At 45.4% G+C, this 27,845-nt stretch overlaps 1 protein-coding gene across 1 annotated transcript; it reads left to right on the plus strand.

Moving 5' to 3' along the window:
• On the plus strand, positions 1 to 27,836 carry MRAP (melanocortin 2 receptor accessory protein). The gene is made up of 3 exons (XM_082459785.1): positions 1 to 10,296; positions 23,736 to 23,835; positions 26,096 to 27,836. Exons 1-3 carry the CDS (start codon positions 10,191 to 10,193, stop codon positions 26,457 to 26,459), a joined length of 570 nt encoding a protein of 189 aa, XP_082315911.1. The 5' UTR covers positions 1 to 10,190; the 3' UTR covers positions 26,460 to 27,836.
• Positions 27,837 to 27,845: the final 9 nt, after the last annotated feature.

Here is a 27,845-nt window from a genome sequence, read left to right on the forward strand (position 1 = left end):
TAACTTTTTACCAGAAATCTTTGACAGCAATGGATACCCCAGAGAGAAGTGCTGTGTCTACCTGAAGGATTTGTATACCCACAACATGACATTCTCTGCCCCATGTGGCAGGCTGAATAATAGCCCCCCAACACATCCACATCTAATGCCTGGAACCGTGTGACTAGTACTCTTTATGGCAAAAGGGACTTTGCAGATGTGACTGAATTAAGGATTTTGAGATGGAGAGATTATCCTGGATTGTCTGGGTGGACACAATGTCATAAGTATCTTCATAAGTAGGAAAAGAGAGATTTGACTACATAAGAAGAAGGTCATGTGACAAAGGAATCAAGAGGAAAAAATGTATGGCGGGAACGCAAGCTGAGGAATGAGAGCAGCCTCCAGAAGCTGAAAAAGGCAAGGAAACAGATTTCTCCAGAAAGGCCACCAGAAGGAACCAGTCTTGGCAACACCTTGATTTTAGCCCCAGAACTCATTTTGAATTTCTGACTCCCAGGACTGTAAGATAACAAATCTGTGTTGTTTTCAACCACCATGTCTGTGGTAATTTGTCATGGCAGCCATAGGGCATGAATACACCCAGTTTGCAAGTCCAAGGTGTCCTGGGCTGAGCTTGCAGGCTGCCCTAACTGCCTGTATCCCAGAAAATGGGGGTCCCAACACCTGAGTAGTGTATTGTGAGAATCGCAGAAAACACGGAACACAGTGGCCAGCTCAGGTCATTGTCCAGTAAATGTTTGTTCCCTCCTTTCTTCTCTTCCTTTACCTTCTCCCCTGTACTCGATCTGTAATCACAAGATAGCCAACAAGCATGCGCGTTTCCTGTAAGAGAAAACACTGAAGGAAAACAACTTTACCTTCAAGTTTGGGGTTATAAATTAAAGTGAGAAGAAAAACAATACCAAATGTCAAGGTCTTCGAGGTATTTGTTAATATAAACATGTCATTATTATCTCGGAGAGCTGACCTTGATGGGAGTATTAGTTCTTACTTATGTCAAAGGGGAAAAAAAATTTTTTTTAATCTGTTTTTCTACCAGGGCACTTTCATGGGTGTTTAAAAGTCAAGATTATTACCATACCGATAAATTCATTTTTAACAATCTGAAGTGTGAATTCCAGTAATTTACAGATGTGATTCCTTTAGACAGAGGAAATTGACTTAAGTGGGGTTTTTTTGTTGTTGCTGTTGTTTTGAAATGGTCCTTTTAAAGACAATTTATTTACAGATCAGGTAAAATTTACGTACAGTGAAGAAGCGTATATTATATCTTAAGTGCACAATTCAATGTTTTGAAAAATGCATATGCTCATGTAACACATCTGTGTCGACATAGAAAACATTTCTATCACACCCAGAAAGTTCCTTTTTGCCTCTTCCCAGTCTCTCCCCAACTGCCATCCCCAGAAGCAACTAAAAAAATTTTTTTGGCATAGTTTTGCCCTTTTTTAGCATTTCGCATATATGAAATATACTGGTTTTATTCACATTTCCCTGATAGCTAATTCTATTAAGCACTTTTTAATGTGCTTATTGGCTATTCTCATATCTTTGTGCATTTCAAGTCTATTGCCAGTTTTTTAATTGGGTTGGGTTTTATTATCGAGTTATATATTCTGTATATAAATTCTTTATCAGATATATAACTTGTAAATGTTTTCTTCCAGTATGTGGATTGCCTATTCATTTTCTGAGTGGTCTTTTTTGATAAGCAGAATTTTTAAATTTTGGCAAAATACAATTTATCACTATGCCAATTTCTATTTTTTAAAAAGCTACTGAGATTATGATTGGGATTGCATTGAATATATAAATCAATTTGGGGTCAATTGACATCTTAATAACACCAATGGGTATGGTTTCACCCATAAGCATGGCTTCTATCTCTAAGTTTTAGGTCTTATTTAATTTCTCTCAGCAATATTTTGCAGTTTTCAGTCTTGCCCATCTTTTGTTAATTTTATTCCTATGTAGTTATAGGGCTTTTTTTTTTTTACACAACAGCAGACATTTTTAATAGTATCAGAAAGCATAAATTATACTTGAAAAGATGTGTATTCTGCAACTGGAAGGTATAGTGTTCTATACAAACAATAAGGTCTAGATGATTGATCGTTGTATGAGTTTGCTAGGGCTACCATAACAAAGTACCAAAGACTGGGTGGCTTAAGCAACAGAAATTTATTTTCTCACAATTTCAGAGGTGAGAAATCTGAGATCAAGGTGTCAGTAGCATTGGTTTCATTCTGGGGCCTCTCTCCTTGGCTGTAGACAACCACTTTCTCGCTGTATCCTCACGTGGTCTTTCCTCTGTGTGTGTCTGTCCTAGTTTCCTCTTCTTATGAGCATATTGGACTAGGGCCCATTTTAACGGCCTCGTTTGAACTTAATTACCTCTTTAAAGACCCTAAGTCCCTAAATTTATGCTTTTTACCTGATTTAGGGAATTTTCAGCCATTACATTGTCAATATTTTTTTTCTGTCCCATTCTCTCATTCTTGCTCTTTGGGGTACCATTTACCCATATGCAAGAATGCTTTATACTATCCCACATATCACAGAGTCTATTTCCTAAATCTCTTTTCTCTTTGTTTTTCAGATAGAATAAGTTCTGATGATCACTCCTGAAGTTCCCCCGCTGTGCCCACTACCATCTCCATTCTGTGTTAAGCCCATCCAGAGAATTTTTCATTACACATGCCGTACTTTCTCAGGTCTGGACTTTCCATTTGTGTTTTGTTTTTGTTTTCAGTTTCCCTTTCTTTGCTCAGATTCCCCCATTTGTTCATTCATTTTGGTTATATTTTCCTTTTAGACATTTGGACATATTTATAATAGTTGCTTTAAGGTCCTTACCTGCTAATTCCAATACCTAGATGATCTCAGTGTTGGTTTCAATTGACTTCCTTTTCTTCAGACTAGAGAGAAGTTACGTCTTTCCTCTGTCTTTGTAATTCTAGTTTTTCTATTGCATACTGAACATTGTGGATGACATGTTATGGGGACTCTGGATTCTATTATCAAAGTCTGCAGTGTTGATTTTTTTATCTACAGGCAGTTAACTTTGCTGGATTCAGACTCCAGACTCTGCTTCTCCTGAAATGAGAGGTAGCTGAAATCTCCATTCCGTTCTTTCAGCCTTTCAGCTGTTACTTCCCACTGGGCTCCTTTGACTCTCCCCTTGCACTTATACAGCTCAGGAGTGACCCAAGGATTTTTTGTTAATTTATATTTTGAAATAATGTAAGACATACAGAAGTGTTCAAAAATAGTACAAAGAGCTCCCAGCATCAGCAAAACCAAGAAATTAACATTGGTGGAATACTATTAACTAAGCTATAGATTTTATATTGAGCTCACCAGATTTCCCACTAATGTCCTTTTTATTTTTTAAAAATATTTTTTCCAGTTTTATTAAGATATATTTGACATACAACATGTGTACATTTAAGGTGTACAACATAATAACGTCCTTTTTCTGATCCAGGAGCCAATTCAGAATGTTACGTCGCATTACTTGTTACGTTTCTTCAGTCTGCACCAATTTGTGATAGTTCCTCAATTTTTCCTTGACTTTCATCACCTTGACCGTTTTGAAGAAGACTGGTCAGTTATTTTGTAGAATGTCCTTCAATGTGGTGTTTCCTGGTGTTTTATCATGATTAGATTGAGGTTATGCATTTTAGCAAGAATACTGCAGAGGTGATGTGCTCTCCTCAGTGGGTACATGATGTCACTATATCTTATAACTGAGGATGGTAACTTGATCACTTGTGTAAGCTGTTATCTGCTGGATTTCTCATTGTAAAGTTATTGTTTTTCTCTGCGTAACTAATAAATAATTTGGAGTACATATGTTTTAAACTATGCAACTGTAGTTTTTCTTCAAATACTTTCACCCACTAACTTCAGCATACATCAGTGGCTCTTGCCTGCCAGCAATTACTACTGTGGTATTCTAGTGGTGGTTTTCTATTTCCATCCTTACTTCTCCATTTATTTATTATAATTCTTCTGTTAGGAAGGGCCATTCTTTCTCTATCATTTGTTTATTTAGTCATTTATTTATATCAGTTGGGTTCATGGATATTTAGTTTATCCTATGGGTTATAAACCAACACTGTTGTTAAATATATATTTTGCTCAAGTTGTTCCAGATTTGGCTATCATGATCACTTTCAGGTTGGTTCTGTACCATAGCCAAGGATATGAGCAATGTTTACACACAGATTTGAGGGTTTATTCTTCTGTGACCCTGTACTTTCCAGGACTCCCCTCCTCCCACTTTCCAGTTACTCAGTCTGTTGCCCCAAGCTCTGTCCCCTGACTCCTCGAGCCAATGAAACTTTAGTTTTCTGTTTGAGTTCAAGCTGTTCCATGCTATGAGGACTGAGGAAACATACAAGCAGAGGAACTGCTGTATAAATACAAATATCACCGAGTGCAGTTCCCTTTTTCAAAGGTTGGCTTCCCTTCAGTTTCTGCCTGCTTTCAGTCACTCTCCAGTGCCTCCAAATAGTTGCTTTATCATATCTTATCCAGATTTTATAATTGTTATCTGTGGGCTGGTTAGTGTGATACACACCATTCCACAATTATTGAAAACTATTTGATTGGGTTTTAATTTCATAATTTCGTACCTCAAGAACCTGAATTAGCTGACAACTGTTAACATCATTCTTTGCAGCCTTAAGATTTCTGGTTGTTAGGAATAAGTTTTGTTTATCTCATGGAAAGCTTTTAGTATGATTGATACTATCAACAAATACTGATATTATAGTTACTGTGTAAAGCATGGTCTTTGTCTTCAAAAACTTTAAAAAGCAGTTAAGCAAGTAAGGACATGTACGGAAGTGAATTTTAAAATGTGGTAGGTCCTTACCAGAGTATTTAAGCATCTGACAATAACAAAGGTTGGTGAAGATGTGGAGCAACTGGAAATCACATATTTTATCAATTACCTTTTTCTGTGTAACAAATCACCCCGAAATTAAAGGCTTAAAAGAACAACCATTCACTTATGGTTACCAAAAGGGAAAGGGGTGGGAGGAGAGGGATAAATTAGAAGTTTGGGATTAACAGATACACACTATCTATATAAAATAGATAAACAACAAGGATCTACTGTATAGTACAGGGAACTATATTCAATATCTTGTAATAACCTATCATGGAAAAGAACCTGAAAAATATATGTATTTTTTATATACATTTATATATATATATATATGTATAACTGAATCACTTTTCTGTACACCTGAAACTACACAACATTGTAAATTAACTATACTTCAATAAAAAAATAAAATTAAAAACAAACAAACAAAAAAGAACAACCGGGACTTCCCTGGTGGCTCAGTGGTTGGGAATCCGCCTGCCAATGCGAGGGACACAGGTTCGAGCCCTGGTCCCGGAGGATCCCACATGCCGCGGAGCGACTGGGCCCGTGTGCCACGGCTACTGAGCCTGCGCTCTGGAGCCCGCGAGCCACAACTACTGAGCCCGTGCGCCTAGAGCCCGTGCTCCGCAACGGGAGAAGCCACCGCAAGGAGAGGCCCGCACACCGCGACGAAGAGCGGTCCCCGCTCGCCGCAACCGGAGAAAGCCCATGAGCAACAACGAAGACCCAATGCAGCCAAAAATAAATTAAAAAAAAAAAAAAAAAAAGAACAGCCATTCAACTAGCTCAAAATCTCATGATTCTATTGATCATCCACTTAAGTCAGGCTCAGCTAGGTGTTCTTTGGATTTTGGCTGTGCTCACGCATGGGTCTACAGTCAGCTGCTGGTCAGCTGGAGTGCTCCACTCCTAGGATTAGCTGGCTGTTGACTGGGGCAACACGTCTCTGATCACCCAACAGGCTGGCTTCTGCTTATTCACAGCGTAACTGGGCAGGGGTCTGGGACAGTGGGCACATGGCCTTAAGGCCTTAATATGTTGGCCTGAAACGTACAAAACTTAATAGTCCTACTTACTAGTCAAAGCCAAAACAAGTCACAAAATCAAAAAATGGAGAAATGTGCTTCATTTTTTGATGTGAAGAGGATATAAAGTCACTGGATGTATAAGGAAGAGGATTGTAGGCATTTTTGCAATGCTCCATATATATACTTGTGAGCGTGTAAACTGGTATTGACACTTTTGAAAACTGTTTAGCTATACTTAGTACAGCTATCCCCATCAATTCGACTCCTGATATATACCTGATATATAAATTAGTACTTACGTCCACCACATATGTGAAAAAGAATGTTCGGGGCTTCCCTGGTGGCGAAGTGGCTAAGACTCCACGCTCCCAATGCAGGGGGCCCATGTTCGATCTCTGGTCAGGGTACTAGATCCCACGTGCATGCTGCAACTAAGAGTTCCATTGCCACAACCAAGGAGACTGCATGCCGCAACTAAGGAGCCGGTGAGCTTCAACTAAGGAGCCCACCTCCTGCAACTAGGACCCGGTGCAACCAAATAAAATAAATAAATAAAATATTTTTAAAAAAAAGAAAGTTCATAGCCCATTTATTCATAATAGCCAAAAAAGTGAAAAGAACTCAAATGTTCATCAAGAGGAGAATGGATAAATAAATTACAGAATATTCATATGATGGAATACCACAGAGGAAAAAAAAGAACATGTTGAATAAAAGAAGTGAGATACAGAAGAGTACATATTGTAGTTCATGGTTAGATTTATATGAGGTGTGAAATTAAGCAAAACTAATCTGTGATGATAGAAATCAGAATAGCAGTTTCCTTGGTGTGTATGAAGAGTGGAGGCTGCTTATCCACCAGGAAGGAGCCCGAGGGGACCTGCTGGGGCACCGGAAACGTTCTATATCTTGATCTAGATGATGTTCACGTGTGTGTATGTTTCTGTGTGTGTCATAATCATCAAGATATATCCATAAGGTGTTTGCATTTAATTGTAAGTTATACATCAATTTTAAAATAGTTTTTTAAAGGGTGGTAGTGATGCCAAATACACGTGATTCGCGTTGAGGGGAAGGAAAGTCACCGGGGCCCGGCAGGATCAGAGAAGTTGTCTTGGGCCATGGGGAACTTGCACCCGAAGGAACCGAATAGGAGGAAGATCCAGGGATTGGCCGAGAAAGGGACAAGCACTCCCTCTTGACTCAGCTATTCTCACACTCCGCATCACGCCACCTGCCAATTTTGCAAATCCCCTTGACTCCAACCTTCCAACCTCCTCAGTTTAAAATGAGAGAAGAAAAAACTTATAGTGACTTGGACAGGTACATGTTAAATTGCTTAAAAGTGTAAACACATGTACGACCCCAATTAAGGTAGAGCTGGTAGCATAATTGTTTGTTTCAACACATCCTTAAAAGTCAGAGATCCTCTTATTTACAAAGCAGAAATAGAGACACAGACATAGAGAACAAACGTATGGATACCAAAGGGGAAAGGTGGGGGTGGGATGAATTGGGAGATGGGATTGACATATATACACTATTGATACCATGTATAAAATAGATCACTGGACTTCCCTGGTGGCACAGTGGTTAAGAATCCGCCTGCCAATGCAGGGGACACGGGTTCGAGCCCTGGTCCGGGAAGATCCCACATGCCGTGGAGCAACTAAGCCCGTGCGCCACAACTACTGAGCCTGCGCTCTAGAGCCCGCGAGCCACGACTACTGAGCCCACGTGCTGCAACTACTGAAGCCCGTGTGCCTAGAGCCCGTGCTCCGCAACAAGAGAAGCCACCGCAATGAGAAGCCCGCGTGCCGCAACGAAGACCCAATGCAGCCATAAATAAACAAACAAACAAATAAATAAATAAATTTACAAAAAAAAAAGATCACTCATGAGAACCTACTGTATAGCACAGGGAGCTCTACTCAGTGCTCTGTGGTGGCCTAAATGAGAATGAAATCCAAAAAAGGGGGGATATATGTATACATATAGCTGATTCACTTTGCTGTACAGTAGAAACCAGCACAATATTGTAAAGCAACTATACTCCAATAAAAAAGTAATTTAAAAAAAAGTCAGAGATCCTTTATCTTTTTATCAACAAGATCTCACTCAGCCTTGAAATTGAACCGCTCTTTGGTCACATTTCTTTGCTGCTAATAGCCTAGGTCACCCATTTGACCTTCAGTTCCCAGCGGAGAAGGAGTCCCTGTCCCTTCTCCCTCCCTGTATCCATGCCTGTGTCTTAAGAGCATGATGTTCTTTGTCAATTGCTTTTTGTAAGTCACGTCCATGAAGACTGCCTAGTGCCAAGGGGAGCTCAGCAGACTGGGAGTCGGGAGGTTCTTATCTGGACTCAATCACTTATTGGCTGGGTAAGCCTGAACATGTCACTTAACTTTCTGGAAAATACTGTGTGTGTGTGTGTGTGTGTGTGTGTACACGTATGCACATGGGTGCATGCTGGTGGATGATGATGGTAACCTGAGGTTGGGAAACTTTTTACAAGAGGTTCTCCTTAAAGGACAGGCAGAGAGCTGGAGAACGTGAATAGTTAAGGCAAGAAATAGAAGGAGTTCATCTGTATCCAAGGTTGGTGTTGTACACAGAAAGAGATGGATGGATTATGAGAGAGGGGGGTGAAAGTAGAGCTGCAGAGGAGATGGACTCGATGGAGGGTGAGAAATGAGAAAAGAAGCACGGTGGGGTGGGAGGAAAGGCCACATTTGCTGGCAGGTGACAACAGCAGCTTATGTTTACGGGCGCCTCCTACGGACAAGGCTGCTGTAAGTCCCGTGCCTGGCTGTGCCCATTCATACTTCCCAGCCCCCCGCCCCCCCGCCGCCCGCTGCCTGGGAGACACATGCTGTGGTCATGCCCATTTCACGGATGAGGAAAGCCAGCTGCAGAGAGGCTAAGTCACTTGTCCAGGGCCACACTGCTGGGAAGAGCTAGAGCCAGGATGCAAAGTGGGCAGCGTGGCTCCAGAACCCATGCTTGTGTCCCCTACACTCTACTGTCCCTTAACCAAGGACTCCCAGGGGGCATGTGCACAGGCACAGCTAGACGTGCGTGCACAGGGACGTGCGTGCTGTACGGAGCGTCTTTTCAAGGGGCTCTTTCATCTCCTCACTTTGGAGACGCAGGAGCTCACTTCTCCCCTTCTAATCGACTGAACCACCGAGGTTCCGTTCAGGAGGAGGGGTCCCCATGGAAGGCTGCAGGCCCCCCAGGTGGGCCTGTAGTTATCTGGGTTCACTGTCTACACCGTCAGTGCCCAGCTTTCCTCTGGCAGTGTAGACCTGAATCAAGAAGACGGGAAAGTTCATATACTGGAGGGGAAAGTCCCCATCATTCTGTGCATTTCGATTTCATAACTAATTCTAGAGATCCTCTCACATTTAGTCCTGCTCACTCCCAGTACTTGCAATGCTCCTCTTGATTGCATCTGTGCTCTTAGAAAAGTGAGTGTACAACTTGGAGTCAGGCCCTGACCGGCAGAATCCTTGTCCCATTTGTCGTCAGCAGAGGGCTGGTGAACCCTATTCACCCTGGGGCCCTGTTTCCCAAGAGCACAATCCACGTGGGATCTTGACAGGAAAAACAGCCCGTCTGAACAGAGGCGACTGACTGGTTGTTTCTTGGGGGCTCAGATGAAAGCTGGGAAATGTGCTCAGTTGGAGTGGAGTGTTCTTTTGGTTTAATTAACTGCTGATGTGTACACGAGAGGTTGCAAGTTCAGGGCTGACATCACTCAGGCCCTCGGATAAGGAATCTAAGCCAGTGATTTGCTGGTTGCTTAATAGCACCAAGCACTGCCTTAATGCAAGTCAAGGGCATGGCCAGGCTTTTGATTTGTTGATTAACTTTTTAAGTATTTAAGGTAAAAAGTGACTGTCCTTTCCAATCCTAGCCCACATCTTGCCTTTCAAGGGGCCCTGGGGGATCTCTTTTCCTGTCCTGATGCTGAGGGCCAACCTGGAACTGCCCTGGGACTGCAGGCTCCAGCCTTGTAGCTCTGTTTGTTTTGGAGTTCCGTCAAGCAGGGCAGGATGGAACGCTCTACTTGAACACTGAAGATGTCAGGCCCACCCCTCTGACCTTCCTCTGAGCCCAACGGCTCTGATAAGTGGGCAGGCCTTGAGCCTGGAGACCCACAGACACACTTGGATGATTTTACAGAAATCAGCTGGGCAACCTCCTGGTAGAGCTCTGAGCAGCTCCGGAGGGGGCCACCTGCCCGTGCCGCAGGCATGGCCAACAGGACCAATGCCTCCACCGCATACTACAGCTACGAATACTACCTGGACTACTTGGACCTCATTCCCGTGGATGAGAATAAGCTGAAAGCCAACAAACGTGAGTCCTGAACTGGGAAAGCTGGCCGGGCAGAGGCTGGGGGTTGGCCCAAATGACTTTTCTCCATTCACTTAAGAGCTACAACAGATGTCACCGGGAAGCCAGAACATGACTTGAACTCGTGGAAATAAGGGAATGGGGGGGGGGGGTGTATCTGTTATCTTCTGTAATAAGTTTGGAACTAACCTCCTGAGAAACTAAGACACTTTGGGAGCAGAATCTACTGGTAAGATAGATTTCTGGATAGAGTTAGATTTGTCTAGGGTTCCAATAAGCTAGATGAGTTTCTTCAAATTGCAGATTTCACGTTTTCTGTTGTCTCTATACAGATGTGGGAGAGAGTTACTGTGTCCACTCCTCAGATGTGTGACTTACTAATTCTTATTAAAATACCCACCAGTGTTTCATCTTCACAGTCTCAGGAAGGACAACCAGACAAGTAAACATCTTTTTCCTCCTTGCCCCTGCCCAGTCTTTATCTCTTGAATAACTTGGTACTTTGTCAGCAATCTCCTCTGATTATCCCAGCTAGTCAGTCAAGATAATGAGTTAACTGAGGGAATGAACATGAAAAACAAAACAAAACAAAAACAAAGTCTCAGTTTCAGGAGCCCATCCTCTCTGCCTATTCTGAAGTCCCCTGGGTTCCTTGGGATTTCACTACCATCACACACTATGTCCTTCAAAAAATGAACGCAGTCCTTAGAAGGAACCGGATGCTTCTCGTATGAAAAGAAAGATAGTCTGTTACACACCAGCTCAAAACTGAAATTCACTCGGATGGTATCATTTAATAAAAGGAGGCAGATCCCCGGCAGGGCCCTTGGGGAAAGTCCTATAGAATGTCTGGTTAGGAAGTGTTCTGTTTCCTGTTTCATTTACAACTTGCAGAAGCTGACGACTTCTGTTTCATGTTTGCTGAGGACTTCCTGTATCCCTGGCCCTGTAGCAAAACCTTTGGGGGCACAATAGATTTGGCGTGTGTTTTCTGATACAAGGTATATAATCATGACATTAAAATGCAGATTTTTTTTCACATACGACTCCCAGTAAGGAAGACATATAGTAATAGGGAGAAAGTGGCAGATTTGAAATAAAAGCCCACATAAGTATATTATCAAAAGTTCAGAACTTCGGGATACATATTGATCTGGACAACACGTAGCTCTGCATTCAGGAAAGAGTTTTTAAAATGAACACGAATTAAATAAAATTCTGGCTCAGCTTCAGACACCCTTTTCAGCCACCACCTGGGCTCCAAAGAGTCTCCCAGCTGCTTTGGGTGGGAGGACCGTTTGCAACTTTAGAATCTTAGAACCCATGATGTCAGTCCTCTGCCCTTCCCCCCTTCCCCACAAACAGCTTCCATTTCTGGCGAAAACGGCTGGTGTTCTCTAAATTGTGTATGAGGTTTGAGATGTTCTTTCTTGCACACTTGAACTGGAGTTGGAAGTTTACAACCTGGGGAGCTAGAAATGAGGTCAAATAAGAAATTCCTCCTCAAACTCCCAAACCCAGTAAAGATTATGTCAGTGAGGAATCTTACCAGAGACGCAAGTCACTGCCCTGCCACCCCCCAGACAAGCTAGATGTTGGGGGCTTTTGACTCCTCCAGGGGGAAGCCAGTTGCTGGCTCATCCCTCCCATGAAGAGTAAACATCGATTGGTATTTTCATAGCAAGGATTCAAGTTATGCATCTTAGGGGACTGACAAGATAACTCTCCCATATCTGCATACAGACAATAGAAAACATGATATCTACAATTTGAAGAAACTCACCCAGCTTATTGGAACCCCAAACAAATAAAAACTCTATCAAGAAATCCATCTTAAGGAAATTCCCTGGTGGTCCAGTGGTTAGGACTCGGCGCTTTCACTGCCGAGGGCCCAGGTTCGATCCCTGGCCGGGGAACTAAGACCCCACAAGCCACGTGGGGGTGTGGCCAAAAATTAATTAACTAATTAAAAAAATTTTTTAAATTTAAAATCTCATTTATTAAAAAAAAAATCCATCTTAAAAGAATATTCTGTCCCAAAAGTGTCCTAGTGTCTTAGAAAGTTAACTCCAGATTTATTACAATGGATATCAGATACCACTTTATACCCAACCCCTAGATATCAGGAATCTTTGACACCCACAGGGAGAGGTGTTCCTTCTGGGATCCTTTATTCCTGTTTGTGTCTCACGTATCCCAGGCTTCATGTCTTATCTGAATTTAATTTCTAATGTCTCTGGAAAAGAATTTTGGGGCTAGGCAAAAATCCCTCCCCCACCAGGGTGTTTATGCCCTGAATAGATTAATTGTCTTGTTTTTTTCTGGGTGACCAGCCATGGGGCCGTGGCTACGTCAGGGCTAGGTGCATGGTCTCCCAAGCCTGTCCGCTGTAATTCACATCTGAGCTCTGCTACTTACTAGCTCTGTGATCTTGGGCAAATAAGTTAGCAAGGCCAGGCCAGATTCAAGAGGAGGGAATTAGATGGGTTCTAGTGGGAGAAGCATTAAAAATTGGAGGTACTCTTCAATTCACAATAAACAAGAAAAATATGGCAGATGGCAAGATGTGCTCCACAGAAAAATCAAATAGGAAGGGTGGCTAGGAGAGCTGGGGCCCAAGGAAGGGTTGACACCCTGACTAGGGTGGTTGGTAAAGGCCTCTCCAAGGTGACCTGTGAAGAGGTGAGAGATCAAGCCTTGAGGATGTCTTGGGAAGGAGTCTTTTAAGCAGCAGGAATACTGAGGGCAAAGGCTCTGAGGCAGGGGAGCGCCTGGTGTATTCCAGGAATGACAAAGAGACTGCACTGACTATTCCCTTATATTTTTGGAAACTACTTTGGAAATATCGTTTTTCTCTTAAAATGGAAACCACTTTATTATTTCATAAGTCAACACAACCCATCCATCAACAAGAACAAAAATAATAGAAATATATGGGCAGTCGATATGTAAAGACAATAACAGAAGGAACTCAGATGGCCAAGGAACATGAGAAAATGCTCAATGTCAAAAGTCATCAGGGAAATGCACTGGGAAAGAACAAACAGAGACCATTTCCCACCCACTGGATCAGCAAAAATTAAAAGGTTGGTATTTCAAGTGTTGGGGTAAGAAGTACAGAAATTAATGCTGTCGAATGACGCTGATGGGATGAAATCTGGGTTCACCGTTTGGGAGAGCAACTTGGCAAGGACCAGAAAAGTTGCAGATGTTCACAAGGCATCATTCAGCGTCCCTCTCCCAGGCAACCACCTCGAGAAATGCTTGCACATGTCCACAAGGATACATGTATTTCGATGTTCACTGCAGCACTGTATGTCATAGGCAGAAGCTGGAAACGACCTCATATCCATCAACAGGAGATGGGGTAAATAAATGATGGTGTGTTACTATGACCACATTTTTTAAATATATTTTTTAAAGGTTGATATGCTCCTTAGTCAATTACTTCACTCTACCAGTCAGAAAAAAAATCAGTGTTAACGTTTCGATGCCTAGCCAATTAGGGTTGTTCTGTGTCTGTATCCCCATGTGCACACAGGCACATACACACGTGCGTGCATGAACATACACACACACCTATACACCCACATGCAATTGCACTCCTACTTTGTGTGCTGTTTTGTAATAACTCCTGCCTGGAGCTGCTGAGGGGAAACTGAGAACTCCCTTGGGTCCCCTCTCTCCCCCCGGCGCCTGTCTGTAACCGTATGAGGCTGGGTCCAGTGGGTGGGAAAGTGGACACCCTCTCCTATGCATCCTCAGCAGAGCTCAGGTGGGGAGGACAGGCCGCTGAGCTTGCGGGAAGTTGTGTTATCAGCTGGTGACAGTGACTCCATTTTCTGGTCCCTTTGGAAAACATCAACCTACAAGCTTATCTCCTTCTTCCCCCTGGTTTCAGTCTCTCTCCGTCTTCGCTTCCATCTCCTCAACCTCTTCTTTCTCTTGCTGCACTCTCCTGAGGGCGACCAACCGTCTAGGTTTGCCCAGGACTGTCCCATGGGTGCATATTGAGAAACCCAGGCACATCGGATGGTCACCTTAATTCTCCTCTCCTTCCTCAAGCCCCACAAACATAGGAACAGGGCTGCCACTAACCCCCATGGTAGAGAAAATTAGAAAAAAGCCTCCTCCTTTGGACACACAGCTAATCACAACCCATTCAGGTGGGGTCCCTTGAGCAGTGTGCAGCCTGTGTAACTGTTCATGGAATCCCTGCATAGGAGGGACTCCAGGCTCAACCATGTGCCCTTTGCTCATTTCCCTGCCCCTGCCCTCCCCAATAGGTCTAAGCCCCCTTTTCCTCCTGGTAGTCCCTCTGAAATTAGGCACTGTCAATTTTGTTTTCAGTCTTTTCAAAGACACCCACTTCCGCACCAGACCAGAAACACTCCATACCTTTTCCCACCTTCTGGCCATCACTCATGATTAATTCAACAATCAAAATTCTGTAACTATCCATTACACGTCAGACAGTTGCACTGGGAGCTGGAGGTATAAAAGCAAATGGATTAAATCCACGTCCTCGATTTTTTTTTCAACAACTATTTTATTTTATTACCATGATGATCTATTTTGTGATGATGTATTTCCAAGTAGGTTACAGACCTCATGACACTCCTCCAGCAAATTTAGGAAACTATTAAAAGTTAGGACATCACAGTACATCTAAACTCTTCAACAATTATTTCTTAGTATCATCTAATCTCTGGTCTATACTCAAATTTCCCCAATTCCCCCCAAATGTTCATAAGAGCTATTTTGCCACTCCATGCGGATGAGCTGAGTGTGGTCCCTGGAGTCTCTCTTAGTTTAGACCAGACCCTTTTTGTAGATGACACTGGCTGGAGGAAGAGATCAAGCAGGTCACAGTTTATCCTCAACTGTCCCGTCAAGTGGGAGATACTGATCAGTAATAAACGGTTATTCAGTTAATGGTGTTAGGCTGGAGATTTGCGAAAGTTGCCCACAGAGCACAGAGAATGACACCCCTGGGGAGAAGTAAGAGGTGAAGGAAGGCTTCCCAGGGAAGATGTGGCAAAGCTGAGTCCAAAAAATCGATGGGAATTTGCCTGCTACTCAGGGGGCTGGCACAGGGTAGAGAACAGTTACACTCCTGTATATAAAAGATGTGCTTCCGGGAGGGTGTTTTGGGAAGAGTGACAAAGGATGAGCTCCAGATCCCCGGGGGCCAGTTTCTTGCAGGCCAGCCTCGGAGAATCCCTGTAAACTGCAGGGAGTCATTTAAAATTGTAAGCAGGGAAGAGACAAGGGCCGATTTGCTCGCTAAGAAAATGGCTCTGGTGAACATATAAATGTGAGGGTCAGTAGGGTAGCGGTGACACGTGGGCAGGAAACAGCCATGTGCGGGGGCTGGAAGCATGAAGCTGAAAAGATCCCTACCCTTAGGAGTTCACAGTATAGGAGGGAGCGGCCGCATAAATGAACGAATGAGCGTGCTCCGGTGTTACAGCCACGGGAATAGACGTATGTGAGGCTCAGAGAGGCCAAGTGACTTACTTAATGTCACCCAGCTGACTAGTCACAGAGCCAGGACCTAAATTCCAGCTCTGATGCCTCAGGACTCTTCCCAGGACACTCGTCATGATCAGGGGGCAGATTCTCACCAGGATGTCAGATCCAGCAGAGCAGGAACCTTTGTCAACCTCTCTCTCTTTCTCTCTCTCTCTCTCCCCCGAGCTCCTAAATAGTGCCTAGCACACAGTAGGCACACAATAGCTGTTTGCTGAATGAATGAATAAACTAATGTGAAGTACATGGCTCTTGCACACATTATTAATTTTTTCAATGAATATTTGCATCAATTATCAATTTATTGCCTCTCAGCTCTGAATGTACCCTTCAAAATAGGCTCTGTGATCAACAATGGAATTTCTTTAAAGTGAGCACGTGTTAGGCTTTCTCAGGAGAGGGCTCTGGAGGGCACTGCTGGAGCACCGGGGTTGAGGGTTCAGCAGTGAGGGCGTGGGGATGTCTGGGGGAACTAGCTCCGGTCCCTGGCCCAGAACACCGTCTCCCTGAGATCTTGCAGCCTCAATGTGGCAATAACCTCTCTGCAGCCATATAGACAAAGAAACCAAAGCCTCCGGGGAACCTGTGGTTGGTCGGGGAGGGGCCGTGCCTCCAGAGCCCCTGCCGGCCAACTCCTCCATCTCCCTCCCTTCCCCCTCAGCGACCCCCACCCACCCACCAGGCCTCCAGAGGGCTCTCCATGGTTTGTCCAGCAGCTCCAGGCAAGCTCAGGCCTGGCTGAACGACCCAACCCCTCTGCCATCCAGTGGCCAAACCACATCTCCTCCCGGGAGGTCTGAACCCCTTCCAAGTTTGTCCTTCCTTGGTGTTATAGGCTGAATTGTGTCCCCCGGCCCCCCGCCAAATTCTTAGGTTGAGGTTCTAGCTCCCAGTACCCCAGAAGGTGACTGTATTTGGAGATAAGACCTTTCCAGAGGTGATTAAGTTAAAATGAGGTCATTAGGCCGGGCCGTAATCCAAAGCGACTGGTGCCCTTGTAGGAAGAGATTAGAACACAGACACACACAGGGGATGGCCGTGGGAGGACGCGGTGAAAGACAGGCCAAGGAGAGAGGCCTCAGAAGAAACCGACCCCGCGGACACTTTGGTCTTGGACCTGCAACCTCCGGAACCGTGAGAATATTAATTTCTGTTGTTTAAGTTACCCCAGACACGGTACTTTGTTACAGCAGCCTGTATTAGTCCTTTCAGGCTGCTATAACAAAACACTATAGACTGGGTGTATTATAAACAACAGAAATTTATTTCCCACAGGTCTGCAGGCTGGGAAGTATGCAACAGACACATAGGGAATGGCCTGGATTGTCCCCGTGGACTCGAGGGCAGGGCACCCTCTCCTACAAGATGAGGGTCGTGGGGGACTCAATACTATCTACTGTCTCTAAAGAAAATTCCTTAGAGCTAAGCATCACCAAGTCAGATTTTAAGTAGTCAAGCCCTGTCTTGGTCTCCTTGGGCTGCTATAACAAAATATCACAGGCTGGGTGGCTTAAACAACAGACATTTATTTCTCACAGTTCTGGAGGCTGGAAGTCCAAGATCAAGGTGGCAGTAGATTCTCTGTCTGGTGAGGACTTGCTTCCTGGCTTGTAGATGGCCACCTTCTCTTTGTGTGCTCACAGGGCCTTTCCTTGGTGCAGATGGTGAAAGAGTGTATGTGTGTCTCTTTCTCTTCTTATGAGGTCACTAATCCTAATGAGGGCTCCACCCTCATGACCTCATCTAACCCTAATTACCTCTCAAAGGCCCCACGTCCAAAAATCATCACACTGGGGAGTAGGGCTTCCACATATGAATGGTGGGGAGGAGACACAAACATTCAGTCTATAGTGGCACCTTTGTCTTGGCCATCAGCTGAAGCAGACGGAGAGAATTCACTATGCACATCCTGTCTGCTAGATATATTTCAAATCAGATCTGGCTGTGTATGCTATTTTGTACCCTGCTCTTACTGACCTCACAGTATTTTGTTTTCCCGTGTTGTTAATATTCTTTCACAAAAATTTTGCAAATAGCTGCATGGTGTTCTAGAAATATGTATCTTTGAACATATAGAATGTTTCCAGAATTTTGCTCTTATAAGCAGTGGCCTTGGGGAGAGGAGAACTTCTTCCACTGTTGTGTGTTAAGTAAAGATGTCTCGCCTATTTTTGTCCTTAGTATTTGAATTCAAAAAAGTTCACTAAAAAAGAAAAAGCCTAAAAAATGCAAAAGCAGAAATCTCCCTCATCCAATCTCTGTGCTCCTGTTATCACTGTGTCACTTTTGTTTTCTGTGATGATCAGCAAAAGGCAGCATTGGGCAGTCTCAGGGATGCTCTGTTACTTGGCTTCGAAGGTACGGTAAGGTAAGCGTGAGTCCAGGTGAGGGTGGACAGAGGTCAACCACGGCAAGCAGGTGACCTCCTTTACTGACAAATGTGACTTTCTCTCCCTGCCTGTTCCTCTGGGCTGGATCACCAACCCAGTCAAACAAATCAGAAAGCATCGTATCCCAGGTCTCTGCAGGGGTGCACATCAAAGACAGAAAGATGCTGGGAATGCTTTGGGCAAAGAGGCAAAGCTCTCGCTCAGATCGTCTCACTAGAAGGTCACCTAGGGCAGCAGGTAGACATGGCGAAGTCCAGGCTGGGTTCAACTCCTATGTCAAGTAGAGAAGACAAAAATAGAAGAAAAAATCCCCGAGCTCATGTGTTAACCTAACAAGCAGGAAGGATTTTAAGATTTTTGTGTTCATGCCCAGGCAGTGCAATTTATTCCATCATGGTTGGGCAGATAATTGGAAACATCTAGGGATTTAGATATATTTTTATGAGCATTCAGTGCTGACTTGAAGGCTGTGGGTTGCCCTTTCCCAGGGATGGCTTAAAATCTGGTTCTGTTACAGGGACGTCACAAGGATTGTTACCCTTATGATTTTTCAGATGTGGCTTCTGTTTCACGGAAAGGTTAAGAATCTTCCCAACACTGTCAGAAAGGTGGAAAATGCAAATCTGTTTCCTGAGACCCTGCCTGAACAGACTGACTACACGTTTGATCTTCTATTTGTTCCCTTTTCAGAGGCTAAGCTTAGGAGAAAAAAACAGTCCCATATTCCAATCTTATAGCAACCATACAGATTTTTTTAATACGATGAGTCTCCAGATACTACTCAAGTACTCCCTTGCAGGGAGTAGTGAGATGAATTGATTTTCCTTGGGTAGTGTCTGGCTTTACTGCTGTATTATTTACCTCTCAGGTCAATATGTCTTCTTCCTTTAATTAGGGGTTAGGAAGAATTTGTCATAGCCCATATTGACTTCTGCTGATGCACTGCCTCTGGCGGCTTCAATAATAAGGCAGTCTGGTAAGCTGGGATGAAGTGAGAGAGTGGCATGGACATATAGACACTACCAAATGTAAAATAGGTAGCTAGTGGGAAGCAGCCGCATAGCACAGGGAGATCAGCTCGGTGCTTTGTGACCACCTAGAGGGATGGGATAGGGAGGGTGGGAGGGAGACGCAAGAGGCAGGAGATATGGGGATATATGTATATGTGTAGCTGATTCACATTGTTATACAGCAGAAACTAACACACCATTGTAAAGCAATTATACTCCAATAAAGATGTTAAAAAATAAATAATAATAAGGCAGTCTATTCATCTGCTTCTCTGACAGCTAGGAGAGGAAGAACAAAAACACACCGCTAACCAATCGGTTCTGAACACAATGTATAGACTTCAGGGTAAAGATTGAACAAAGGACCTATATATAACTCTTCTCTTTTGGTCAGAGGGATCAAGTTCAGGTTACAACTTTAATTATGATGTTTAAGTCTTCAGCAAATTGTCAGTCCCGTGGACATGACGTAAGCAGTGAAAGTGATTTTTAAACAAATATATGAGCATGTCTACCTTGGAACAAATTTCTCATCCAGCTAGCCCCATGTGGAGCTGCCAAACTTGAATGAGTCTGTCATTGCTCAAAAACTGCTTGGAACTCTTACTTTGGAAATGACTTTGGTGGCCATGACACATTCTATGAAATGTCCACAGTGATAAATTATGTATTTCTTTGGAGAGTGGATTTGCTTCTGGGAAATAGTTAAGAATTACCCAGAAACCAATCAGGTGAATGGACTTAAGCTGATTGATACCAGCTGGGTGTCAAAAATAAAATATCTCATAAAGTAGCAAAATTGGTGTGTGTGTGTGTGTGTGTGTGTGTGTGTGTGTGTCCTTCAAGGTGATTGCAAAAGAAGAATTTATAAATGTTTGATCATCGTATGTATTTTAGGAAAATTTAGATGACTCTGTGGTAGAGAGCGGCTGATTATTTTGAAGGTCCGCATTCATTTGGATTTGTCAGTTTTGATATGTTCATTTAAAAAGTCAATTTTTTTACACATTCAATAGAGAAAATTGGTTAAATTAACAGAGTTCCAGATTAAACAGATGTTGATTTCTCTTTCATGTACAAGTTTGAAGGATGGGATGGTAGGTCAGCTCCATGAAATCTTCAAGAAGTGGCTTTGTTCTAGCTCATATCTCTGCCACCCCTGCCATCCAAGCCTGGCTCTAGCCATCACATCCATGTTCTGCGCAACAAAATGGAGTAAGGGCATAAGAAGGGACATGGGTTTTAGAAATCCAGCCATCTCTGCAGAAGGACTCCTAGAAGCTGTCCTGTAACTGCTCCACTCACATCTCATTGGCCAGAACCTTGTCTCATGACCCTACTAACTGAAAGGGAGGCTGGGAAATGTAGTCTTCATGCCAGGAAGCCATGTGACCTGCTAAAGGAGGCATTCTATTACTATGGAAGCATGTGAAAGCAAACATTAGGATTGACAGCCAGCAGTCTATGCTACAATTACCTTTACTTGTAGCTTACATTTTAGTGAGCTTGAAGGATGCTGTGATATTACTTGCCACAAAGCCCTCTTAACTGAAATAATAATATTAGTTCTATTTATACATTGGTTCACGACCATTAAACAAGGAATTGTGCCATGTACATTGCATATACATATTATTTTATTTAATTTGCCTAACAGCCAAAAAACACATACTATTATACCCGTTTAACAGATAAGGAGTTTATTTGTTAATAAATTTAGAGATGTAAAAATCTCAGATTGCCTGAGATCAAACAGCTAGGAAATGACCAAGTTAGAATTTGATGGCCTCCAGAGCCTAGGCCCTTAACCCCGTTATTATTCCCCAAGAAGGGAAAAATCTTGGGGTTAATTTTATTCTAGGACCTTGGAGAAGAGGGAAGGGAAGGGGAGTTTTCCGTGGCTGGACCAGTTTCATTGTCAAGCCAGCCTGGTGTTCCTTGTTGTAAAGACAAGCCCACGGATGTTTAAACATTTCCAACACTGGGGAATGACAGCTCTCACCCTTGGTACAAAATGTTCTCTCAAGCACTTAGGCTGAACCTTCAGGAAGAAGAGGAAAAACCCCTATTTTCTTGGCTGCCTTTTTCAACAGAACACGACGAAATAGAATATAGTACAGGAAACGGCTAGTGGCTACTGTTCGCCTTTTCGGTCTGGCGAAATTAAAATTTCACTTCTCTGAAGACGCTGTGTTCTGGGAGTGGTAACATCTCATTTCCTGCTCAGCAGATAATGACCAAGGGCTGAGAGAGACAGTGTGAGCCTGGCAGAGGGGAGGGGGCGTCTCAACTGCTCAGGTTTGGAAGCTGTTTTCTTAGAGGCTCTGACGGAACTTACGTAGGTGCCAGAGACCTCAAATCCTGCACTACTTTTATGAAAGTAAAAGAGCGTTAGTGTCTGCAGAAATCTGAAACTTCCTTATACAATAGAAATCCCAAACCATATTTTCTGAAAACATACATACTCTTATACTTTGAGGGTTATACAATAAATTGTGACTCTTTGGGACAGAGTTGAACCGAAGCAGGTATTGTGGAATAATACAGAGTGAGCAGGCAAGGAACGCTAAGAAAGTCAGAGGCTTCTTTAGATTGACGTATACACACTACTGTATATAAAATAGATAACTAATAAGAACCTACCGTACAGCACAGGAAACTCTATTCAATACTCTGTAATGGCCTATATGGGAAAAGAATCTAAAAAAAGAGTGGATATATGTATATGTATAACTGATTCACTTTGTTGTACACCTGAAACTAACACAACATTGTAAATCAACTATACTCCAATAAAAATTTTTTTTAAAAAGTCCTTAAGCTTAAGACAGATGACAACAACCTCATTTCCTATTTCCCAGGAGCCCATGCGTCCCCTTCAACAGTTTGTGGCTCTAGGGCACCCCCAGCGGTTTCTCAGGTCAGGGACAGAAAGCAGAGAGGAGGTGAGAGTCAGCCTGGGGGGGCTTTGCTGTCCTTGCCTCTCTTCAGTGTGAGTGCCAAGTTGCTGATGCATTACTAGGTGGTGGAGGTCCATGATTCCTTTTGCAGATACTGCATCTTTTCCTTATTACCTGTTTTTGACACTTTTAGGACCTAAAATCAACTCTTACAAGGTCTCAGTTTCTCCCTCTACCTGTCTTGGATCATAGAGGGCAGAAGTAATGATCTTTACTAAATTACTATTATTTACCCCACAAATGACTCATAGATCTCTAATCCTCCATTCATTCATTCAGTTATTTGTTCATTTGTTCACCCATTTATAAACGTCTTTTCATTTGAATCCACCACAGAAACATCTTTTGTTTGAACAGAACCCAACAGAAGGCAGGGCAGGGCTAGCACAGGCAGTGCAGCAGGAGTGCCGAGGAGGATGCTGGGGGAGAGATGCAGCATCCTGAAGGGGGTCAGCGATTTCTGGTGGGCTAGGTTGGCCCCCTCTGAATCCTTAACAGCCCCCAGCAAAGCCTGGCTCATGTAGGTGCTTAATACATGCCTGTTGATTACCATCCTTCAGTGGCTTCCTTTGTTCACACATGTAGGTGCCTAGCATATCCTGGTCTGGGGCATCTTGTCCTGGGGGCATGAGTGTGTCTGGGATAAGGTACTTGCAGACACTAATTATGAGCCTGGTACTCTGTGCCCAGAGCCAAAGACAACCCCCAAGAGAAACTATACCCTTGCAGTTCCTTAGCAACTTGCCGAAAGTTCCAGACCCGGAGTCTCAGAGAAAGGAACCTCCTGACCTGCCAGGATCTACCCAGGGCCCGGAAGAGACTAAGCATCTTTCCTGCTTTCCCTGTGTCCTTTCACCTCCGGCCACAGACACAGCCAGAGTAGCGGCTGCAATAGTGCTTTTTCCTCCTGCCACTGCCCCGCAGCTGGGCCTGTCCCTCGGAAAGAAAGGGACCAGCTCTTTCCACCTCTAGCAGGCTGGCCGTGGCAGGCCTCAGGTGATAACTCCACAGCGGGAAGGGCCTGGCCCTTCATGCGGCAGGCTGGCACTGTTGCCTAGCGCACATCTTTTTTTTCTAAGTCTCTGATCTTGGGGTCTTTGAAGCTGCCCCTAACCAGGCTGGTAGGGGCTGCAGCCCTCACAGGGGAGGGGAGGCCGTCTTGCCAGGTGAAGTTGCTCCCCGCTCTTTCTTCTGCCTCCCGAGAGGAAGGGAGGAGGGGAAATCCATTCTCTGAGCATTAGTAGCAGCTGAAAAAGCAAATCCACGAGGTGTCACCCAACTTCACTTACTGTCTTTTCCCCTCAATAAGCCCCCTAAACTCACCCAGAGGCCCGTGGCCCTGGGAAAACGCCAGGTCCCTGCTGCTGCCCGTTTCCTTCCCAAGCTTATCATTAATGGAAACATCTGCCCCCGTACCTCTGCCCCCCCATCACAGCCGAGAAGACTTAAGCCCCAGAGCCCCATCCCCACAGCACATGGGAGCCCTCGCTTCCCGCCCGTGGGCTCTGTGACATCACGCTGACGTGGAGACGCGTGTCCACCTCCCACAGATTCGATCGTCATCGCCTTCTGGGTGAGCCTGGCAGCTTTCGTGGTGTTCCTTCTCCTCCTGCTGCTTTCCATGTCCTGGTCAGCCTCCCCGCAGACGAGGTAAGTGAGGACAGGGGGTGGTATGTGGTAAGTGGCCACGTGAGGGGCTGAATAGGGGGAACCCGTATGTCCGAGGTGGAATATTATTTGGCCATAAAAAGGAACAAAGCCCTGATTCATGCCACAACGTGGATGACCCCTGGAAACACTGTGCTACGTGAAAGAGGTGAGGCACCGAAGACCACACGTGGTGTGATTCCCTGGATGTGAAATGTCTAGAAGAGGCGAAGCCACAGACAGGAAGCAGATTAGCGGTTGCCCAGGGCTGGGAGAAGGCAGAGTAAGCGGGGCTGACTGCTAAGGGGCACAGGGTTTCTTTGGGGCACGAGGTAACTATTCCAACATAGATTGTGGTGATGGTCGCACAACTCAGGGAACATACTAAAGACCATTGAATTATAAACTTTAAACGGGTGAACTTTGTGGTGTGTAGACTATAACTCAGTTAAGCTGTTGCAGACCATGAAGCGGAAGTTAAATTGGAGGTACAATCCACGCGTTCCAAGTAGTAACTGGAGCCGAGCTCGTTGTATGTTAATTCTCCCGTGCTACGCAATTGGCCTCCCGCATCCAACTTTCTTTCCCTTCCAGCTGAATCCGCCCAACACAGCCACCGCTGTCCTAAGGACAACGCTTACAAGGGGCCCTATACCACCTCTCTCCCTGCCATAGCTCATGGGACCAGGGGTGGGCAACCAACCCGGAGAGGGCTGGTCCAGGGCTGGCCACTGCCCCTGGAAACATATGGCCTGGCAGGGGAGCTGGGGCCACGAGGCACTGAGGGGGCCAGAGGAGGACGGTAGCTGGGCGCCATTATGGACCAAGAGGTCCTGGGGCGTGGGAACCGTGATCCAGCACAGGCAGCTGGGAGCAGGGCGAGGTGAGCAGAGCTGTTCTGAGAGGAGGGGAAGAGGCGCCTCCAAGCCCCTGAAAGAACCAGAGGGCAGCCCCCCTGCCTGATGGGGTCCCCGTGCCAGTTCCCCGAGGACCTGTGGATCTGCGGATTCACAGACCTGCCTGGAGGGGCTTCTGACTCTCCTACCCCCTCGTCCAGCTGCCCTGTCCACAGTGTCTCATGCACCGGCTCTACACACACCAGGTCATTCTGGTTCCCTTGGTCACATGTGGGAGGCGGGGACCAGCTTTCGAGCAATGAAGAAATCCATTCTTTCAGTTTTCAGAACTGACGTTGAAGCTCAGCAGATTTTTTACCCCCAAGAGATCCCCGAGGGACAAACTAATGAAACTGACTTTCTTTTCTACTCTTCTGAGGTGACTTGGAGCAAGCCGTGTGCTAGGGACAGCTGGCGAGGATACTCAGCTACCCTCCCAGCGGAAGGTTCCCCAGTCTGGTGGGCACACAGGGGTTTTGCGCATCTTCTGGGCTACAGTTTTACAACAGGGCAAAATAATGACGCTCTTTGCCCTGCCTGGCCGCATGGCTTACTACAGAAAATGCTCTCCAGGAACTCTGTGACAAGGAATGCTCAGGGCGGCCAAATAGGTCCTTAGTTAGATTTAGGAAAGAGAATGCTGAGTTGCTTCCCAAAGAGTCGTTCTTTCCATGCTGGGAAAAAAAACAAAAAAAAAGATTGTGCTAGCATCATCTGAGTCATCTAGAAGGAGGGCTTGGCTCCCTCGTGCTCCCTTCCTGGCCTTCTTCATTCACGTTCCAATTATAACCACATTTGAACGAGTTCTCTAGCTTAGACAGCTATCAGTACCTGGCCTCATCTCATCCTGATACCCACAAGGCAGTTACCATCCCACTTCACTGATGAAACCAAAGGCAGGCGGGATGTGCCCCGTGCCCCCAGCACCTCGAGTGCAGGAGGCTCCATCCAGGGAGGATGGATTTCTGGCTCAGATACAAGTTGGCGTGAGGTACGGACACGAGATGAGCTACACTCAAACACGTGGATGGACGGAAGGTCAACCTCCCCCCCTCCCATCCCCCCACCCCTGCCTCCACCAGCTGTGAATCTGTGACATGAGGTCAGTGGGAAAGCCCCCCAAGGTCAGGGTCACCATCGAGCACTTCCTCTTCTCTTCCATTTCTCCACTGTGGTGGCCTTGGTGAGCCAGGCTGACTGCCCCCCTTCCTGGGCCTGCTTCCCTGGCAGAGGGGCTCTCGCCCTGTGACTCTCCCCTGCAGGCTTTGGCCAGGCAGGAGCGTGCAGCAGGGAGCCCCCTCCACAACCCGGGGAAGGACGGTTCTCCGGGCAGCTTGGATGCTTCCTTCCCTCTGTTCTGTCCGCAGGAACAATGCCCAGCACCACCCAACGTGCCCCTGGAGTCTCGGCCTCAACCTCCCCTTCTGTGTCTGGAAGCAACCCCAGCACCACAGGGCCCACCAGGGGACCCCGCCGCCTCTACCGAGCTCGGTCGAGGAACCAGGTGGCAGAGCATCGGGCCCCGTCCAGCAGCTGCAGCGGGAGAGTCCCTCTACCTCAGCCCCCCTCCACCCCCCAGGGCCACCCTGCTCTCCTCTGGGAACTGGCCCTCGATGGGGACCTGCACGGCACCAGCTGACGTCCGGAACTTCAAGCCCAGTGAGCCTCCCCTGCAGACAGAACCTCTCGATGGTAGAACCAACAACCCAAACCAGGGCCATTGCTGAGTGAGCCGGGGAACTCAAACCAACCTGGACACACACGTGCCCTCTGAAAGCCTGTTTACAGGTAGCAAGTTGTGCAACTAGGTCAAGATTGACTGTACAAGGGGGCGCATGTATGCATTTACCCAAGGCTGGCAACAGCCCATCTGGCCGAGGGAGGAAGTCCCAAATATTGCTCATTTTATTTAGTGCACTTAACCTGCCTACTTACTGCTTATGCTTGCTTTGGGAAGGATAGAAAAGTAAAATATGTATGAATTAAGATTAAAAAATATTCACTGATCTTTACTATGTCACTTTATAGTTTCAGCTATTACTTCTGCAATGTTTTTTTTTTTTATCAACTCTGAGTTCGCTTGGCTGATCTGCACCTTTTTTAGGACGCCCAGGGAGTGCCTGCCAGGTCCCCCTCCATCCCCCACTGACACCCACTGTTACTAAGATGGGGCAGTGTGTGCCCGGCCAGACTCGCTGACTGTGGTCAGGGGACCTGAGCCACACCTCCGACCTCCCCAAGGCCTTTCACAGACAGAGCCCAGGGAAGCGTCTCCCCGGACAGGGCAGTCGGGTCCAGCAGGCAAGGCTTAAGCCCAAGTGGCAGGAGGATCCCGTGCTGTGTGACTTCATGTGACCTCTGATCTGAGACCCCCGATGGACCTAGTTCTCTAGTGCCTGACAGCCTGCCCCTGGCAGGGTGCCAGCACCATACCACAAAGCCCATAAACCTCACCCCACCCCATCCCAGGTGACTGAAAAATAATTCTGTAAGGTGAGGGCCAGGCCTGGCCTCGCCAGCCTGGGGGACAGTGGGTTAGAAGGGAAGATGGGGGAAGGGAGACTGATGGGCTCCAGAGATGCAGAAAGAGGGCAGAAAGGACCACATGGGCTTTCCACCTTGAATCTAAACGTAGGATTCTGGCTTCAGGATATTCTAAGAACATTGTTGTGGGTGTTTTGCAGGGGAGGGAATAGGGGAGGTAAATGCTCCTTGTTTTCTAGACAATGAGCCCTACTTGTGGGAAGGGGACAAATGCACAGAAGCGTTACTCTTGTCTTGGTAAAAATCTTAAGTCATTAAAAAAACCAGAGAAGAGTCTAAACAACACTGGAAAGAGACAAAAGTGTAAATGTTTAAGCTGAAACCAAGCCATTGCCAGTGCTATAAACATCACATGGGCAAACAAACAGCGACCTCCCAGGTGGCAGACAGGGAATGCCATGTGCTGACGTGGCACGAGGGCCCAGCAGACCCCTGGGCACCTGGGTGCGCAGGAGGGTACGTGCAGAGCTTTAAATGATCAGGACCAAATTTTATCTGGGAAACCCATGAAACTTCATATTCAACGTTCGTCAGCTACAATATCAATTAATGTAGGAATCTTAAAAGTCAAAT

This window comes from Balaenoptera physalus (genome assembly GCF_965194825.1).
Source record: "Balaenoptera physalus genome assembly, chromosome: 4".
Taxonomy (NCBI): Eukaryota; Metazoa; Chordata; class Mammalia; order Artiodactyla; family Balaenopteridae; genus Balaenoptera; species Balaenoptera physalus.

Bases quoted from the DNA above. Each gene is read 5' to 3' on its own strand.
- MRAP (XM_082459785.1), top strand. From the start codon at position 10,191: ATGGCCAACAGGACCAATGCCTCCACCGCATACTACAGCTACGAATAC. The intron at 10,297-23,735 runs GTGAGTCCTGAA...CACCTCCCACAG, and splicing joins TAAGCTGAAAGCCAACAAAC to ATTCGATCGTCATCGCCTTC. The intron at 23,836-26,095 runs GTAAGTGAGGAC...TTCTGTCCGCAG, and splicing joins TCAGCCTCCCCGCAGACGAG to GAACAATGCCCAGCACCACC.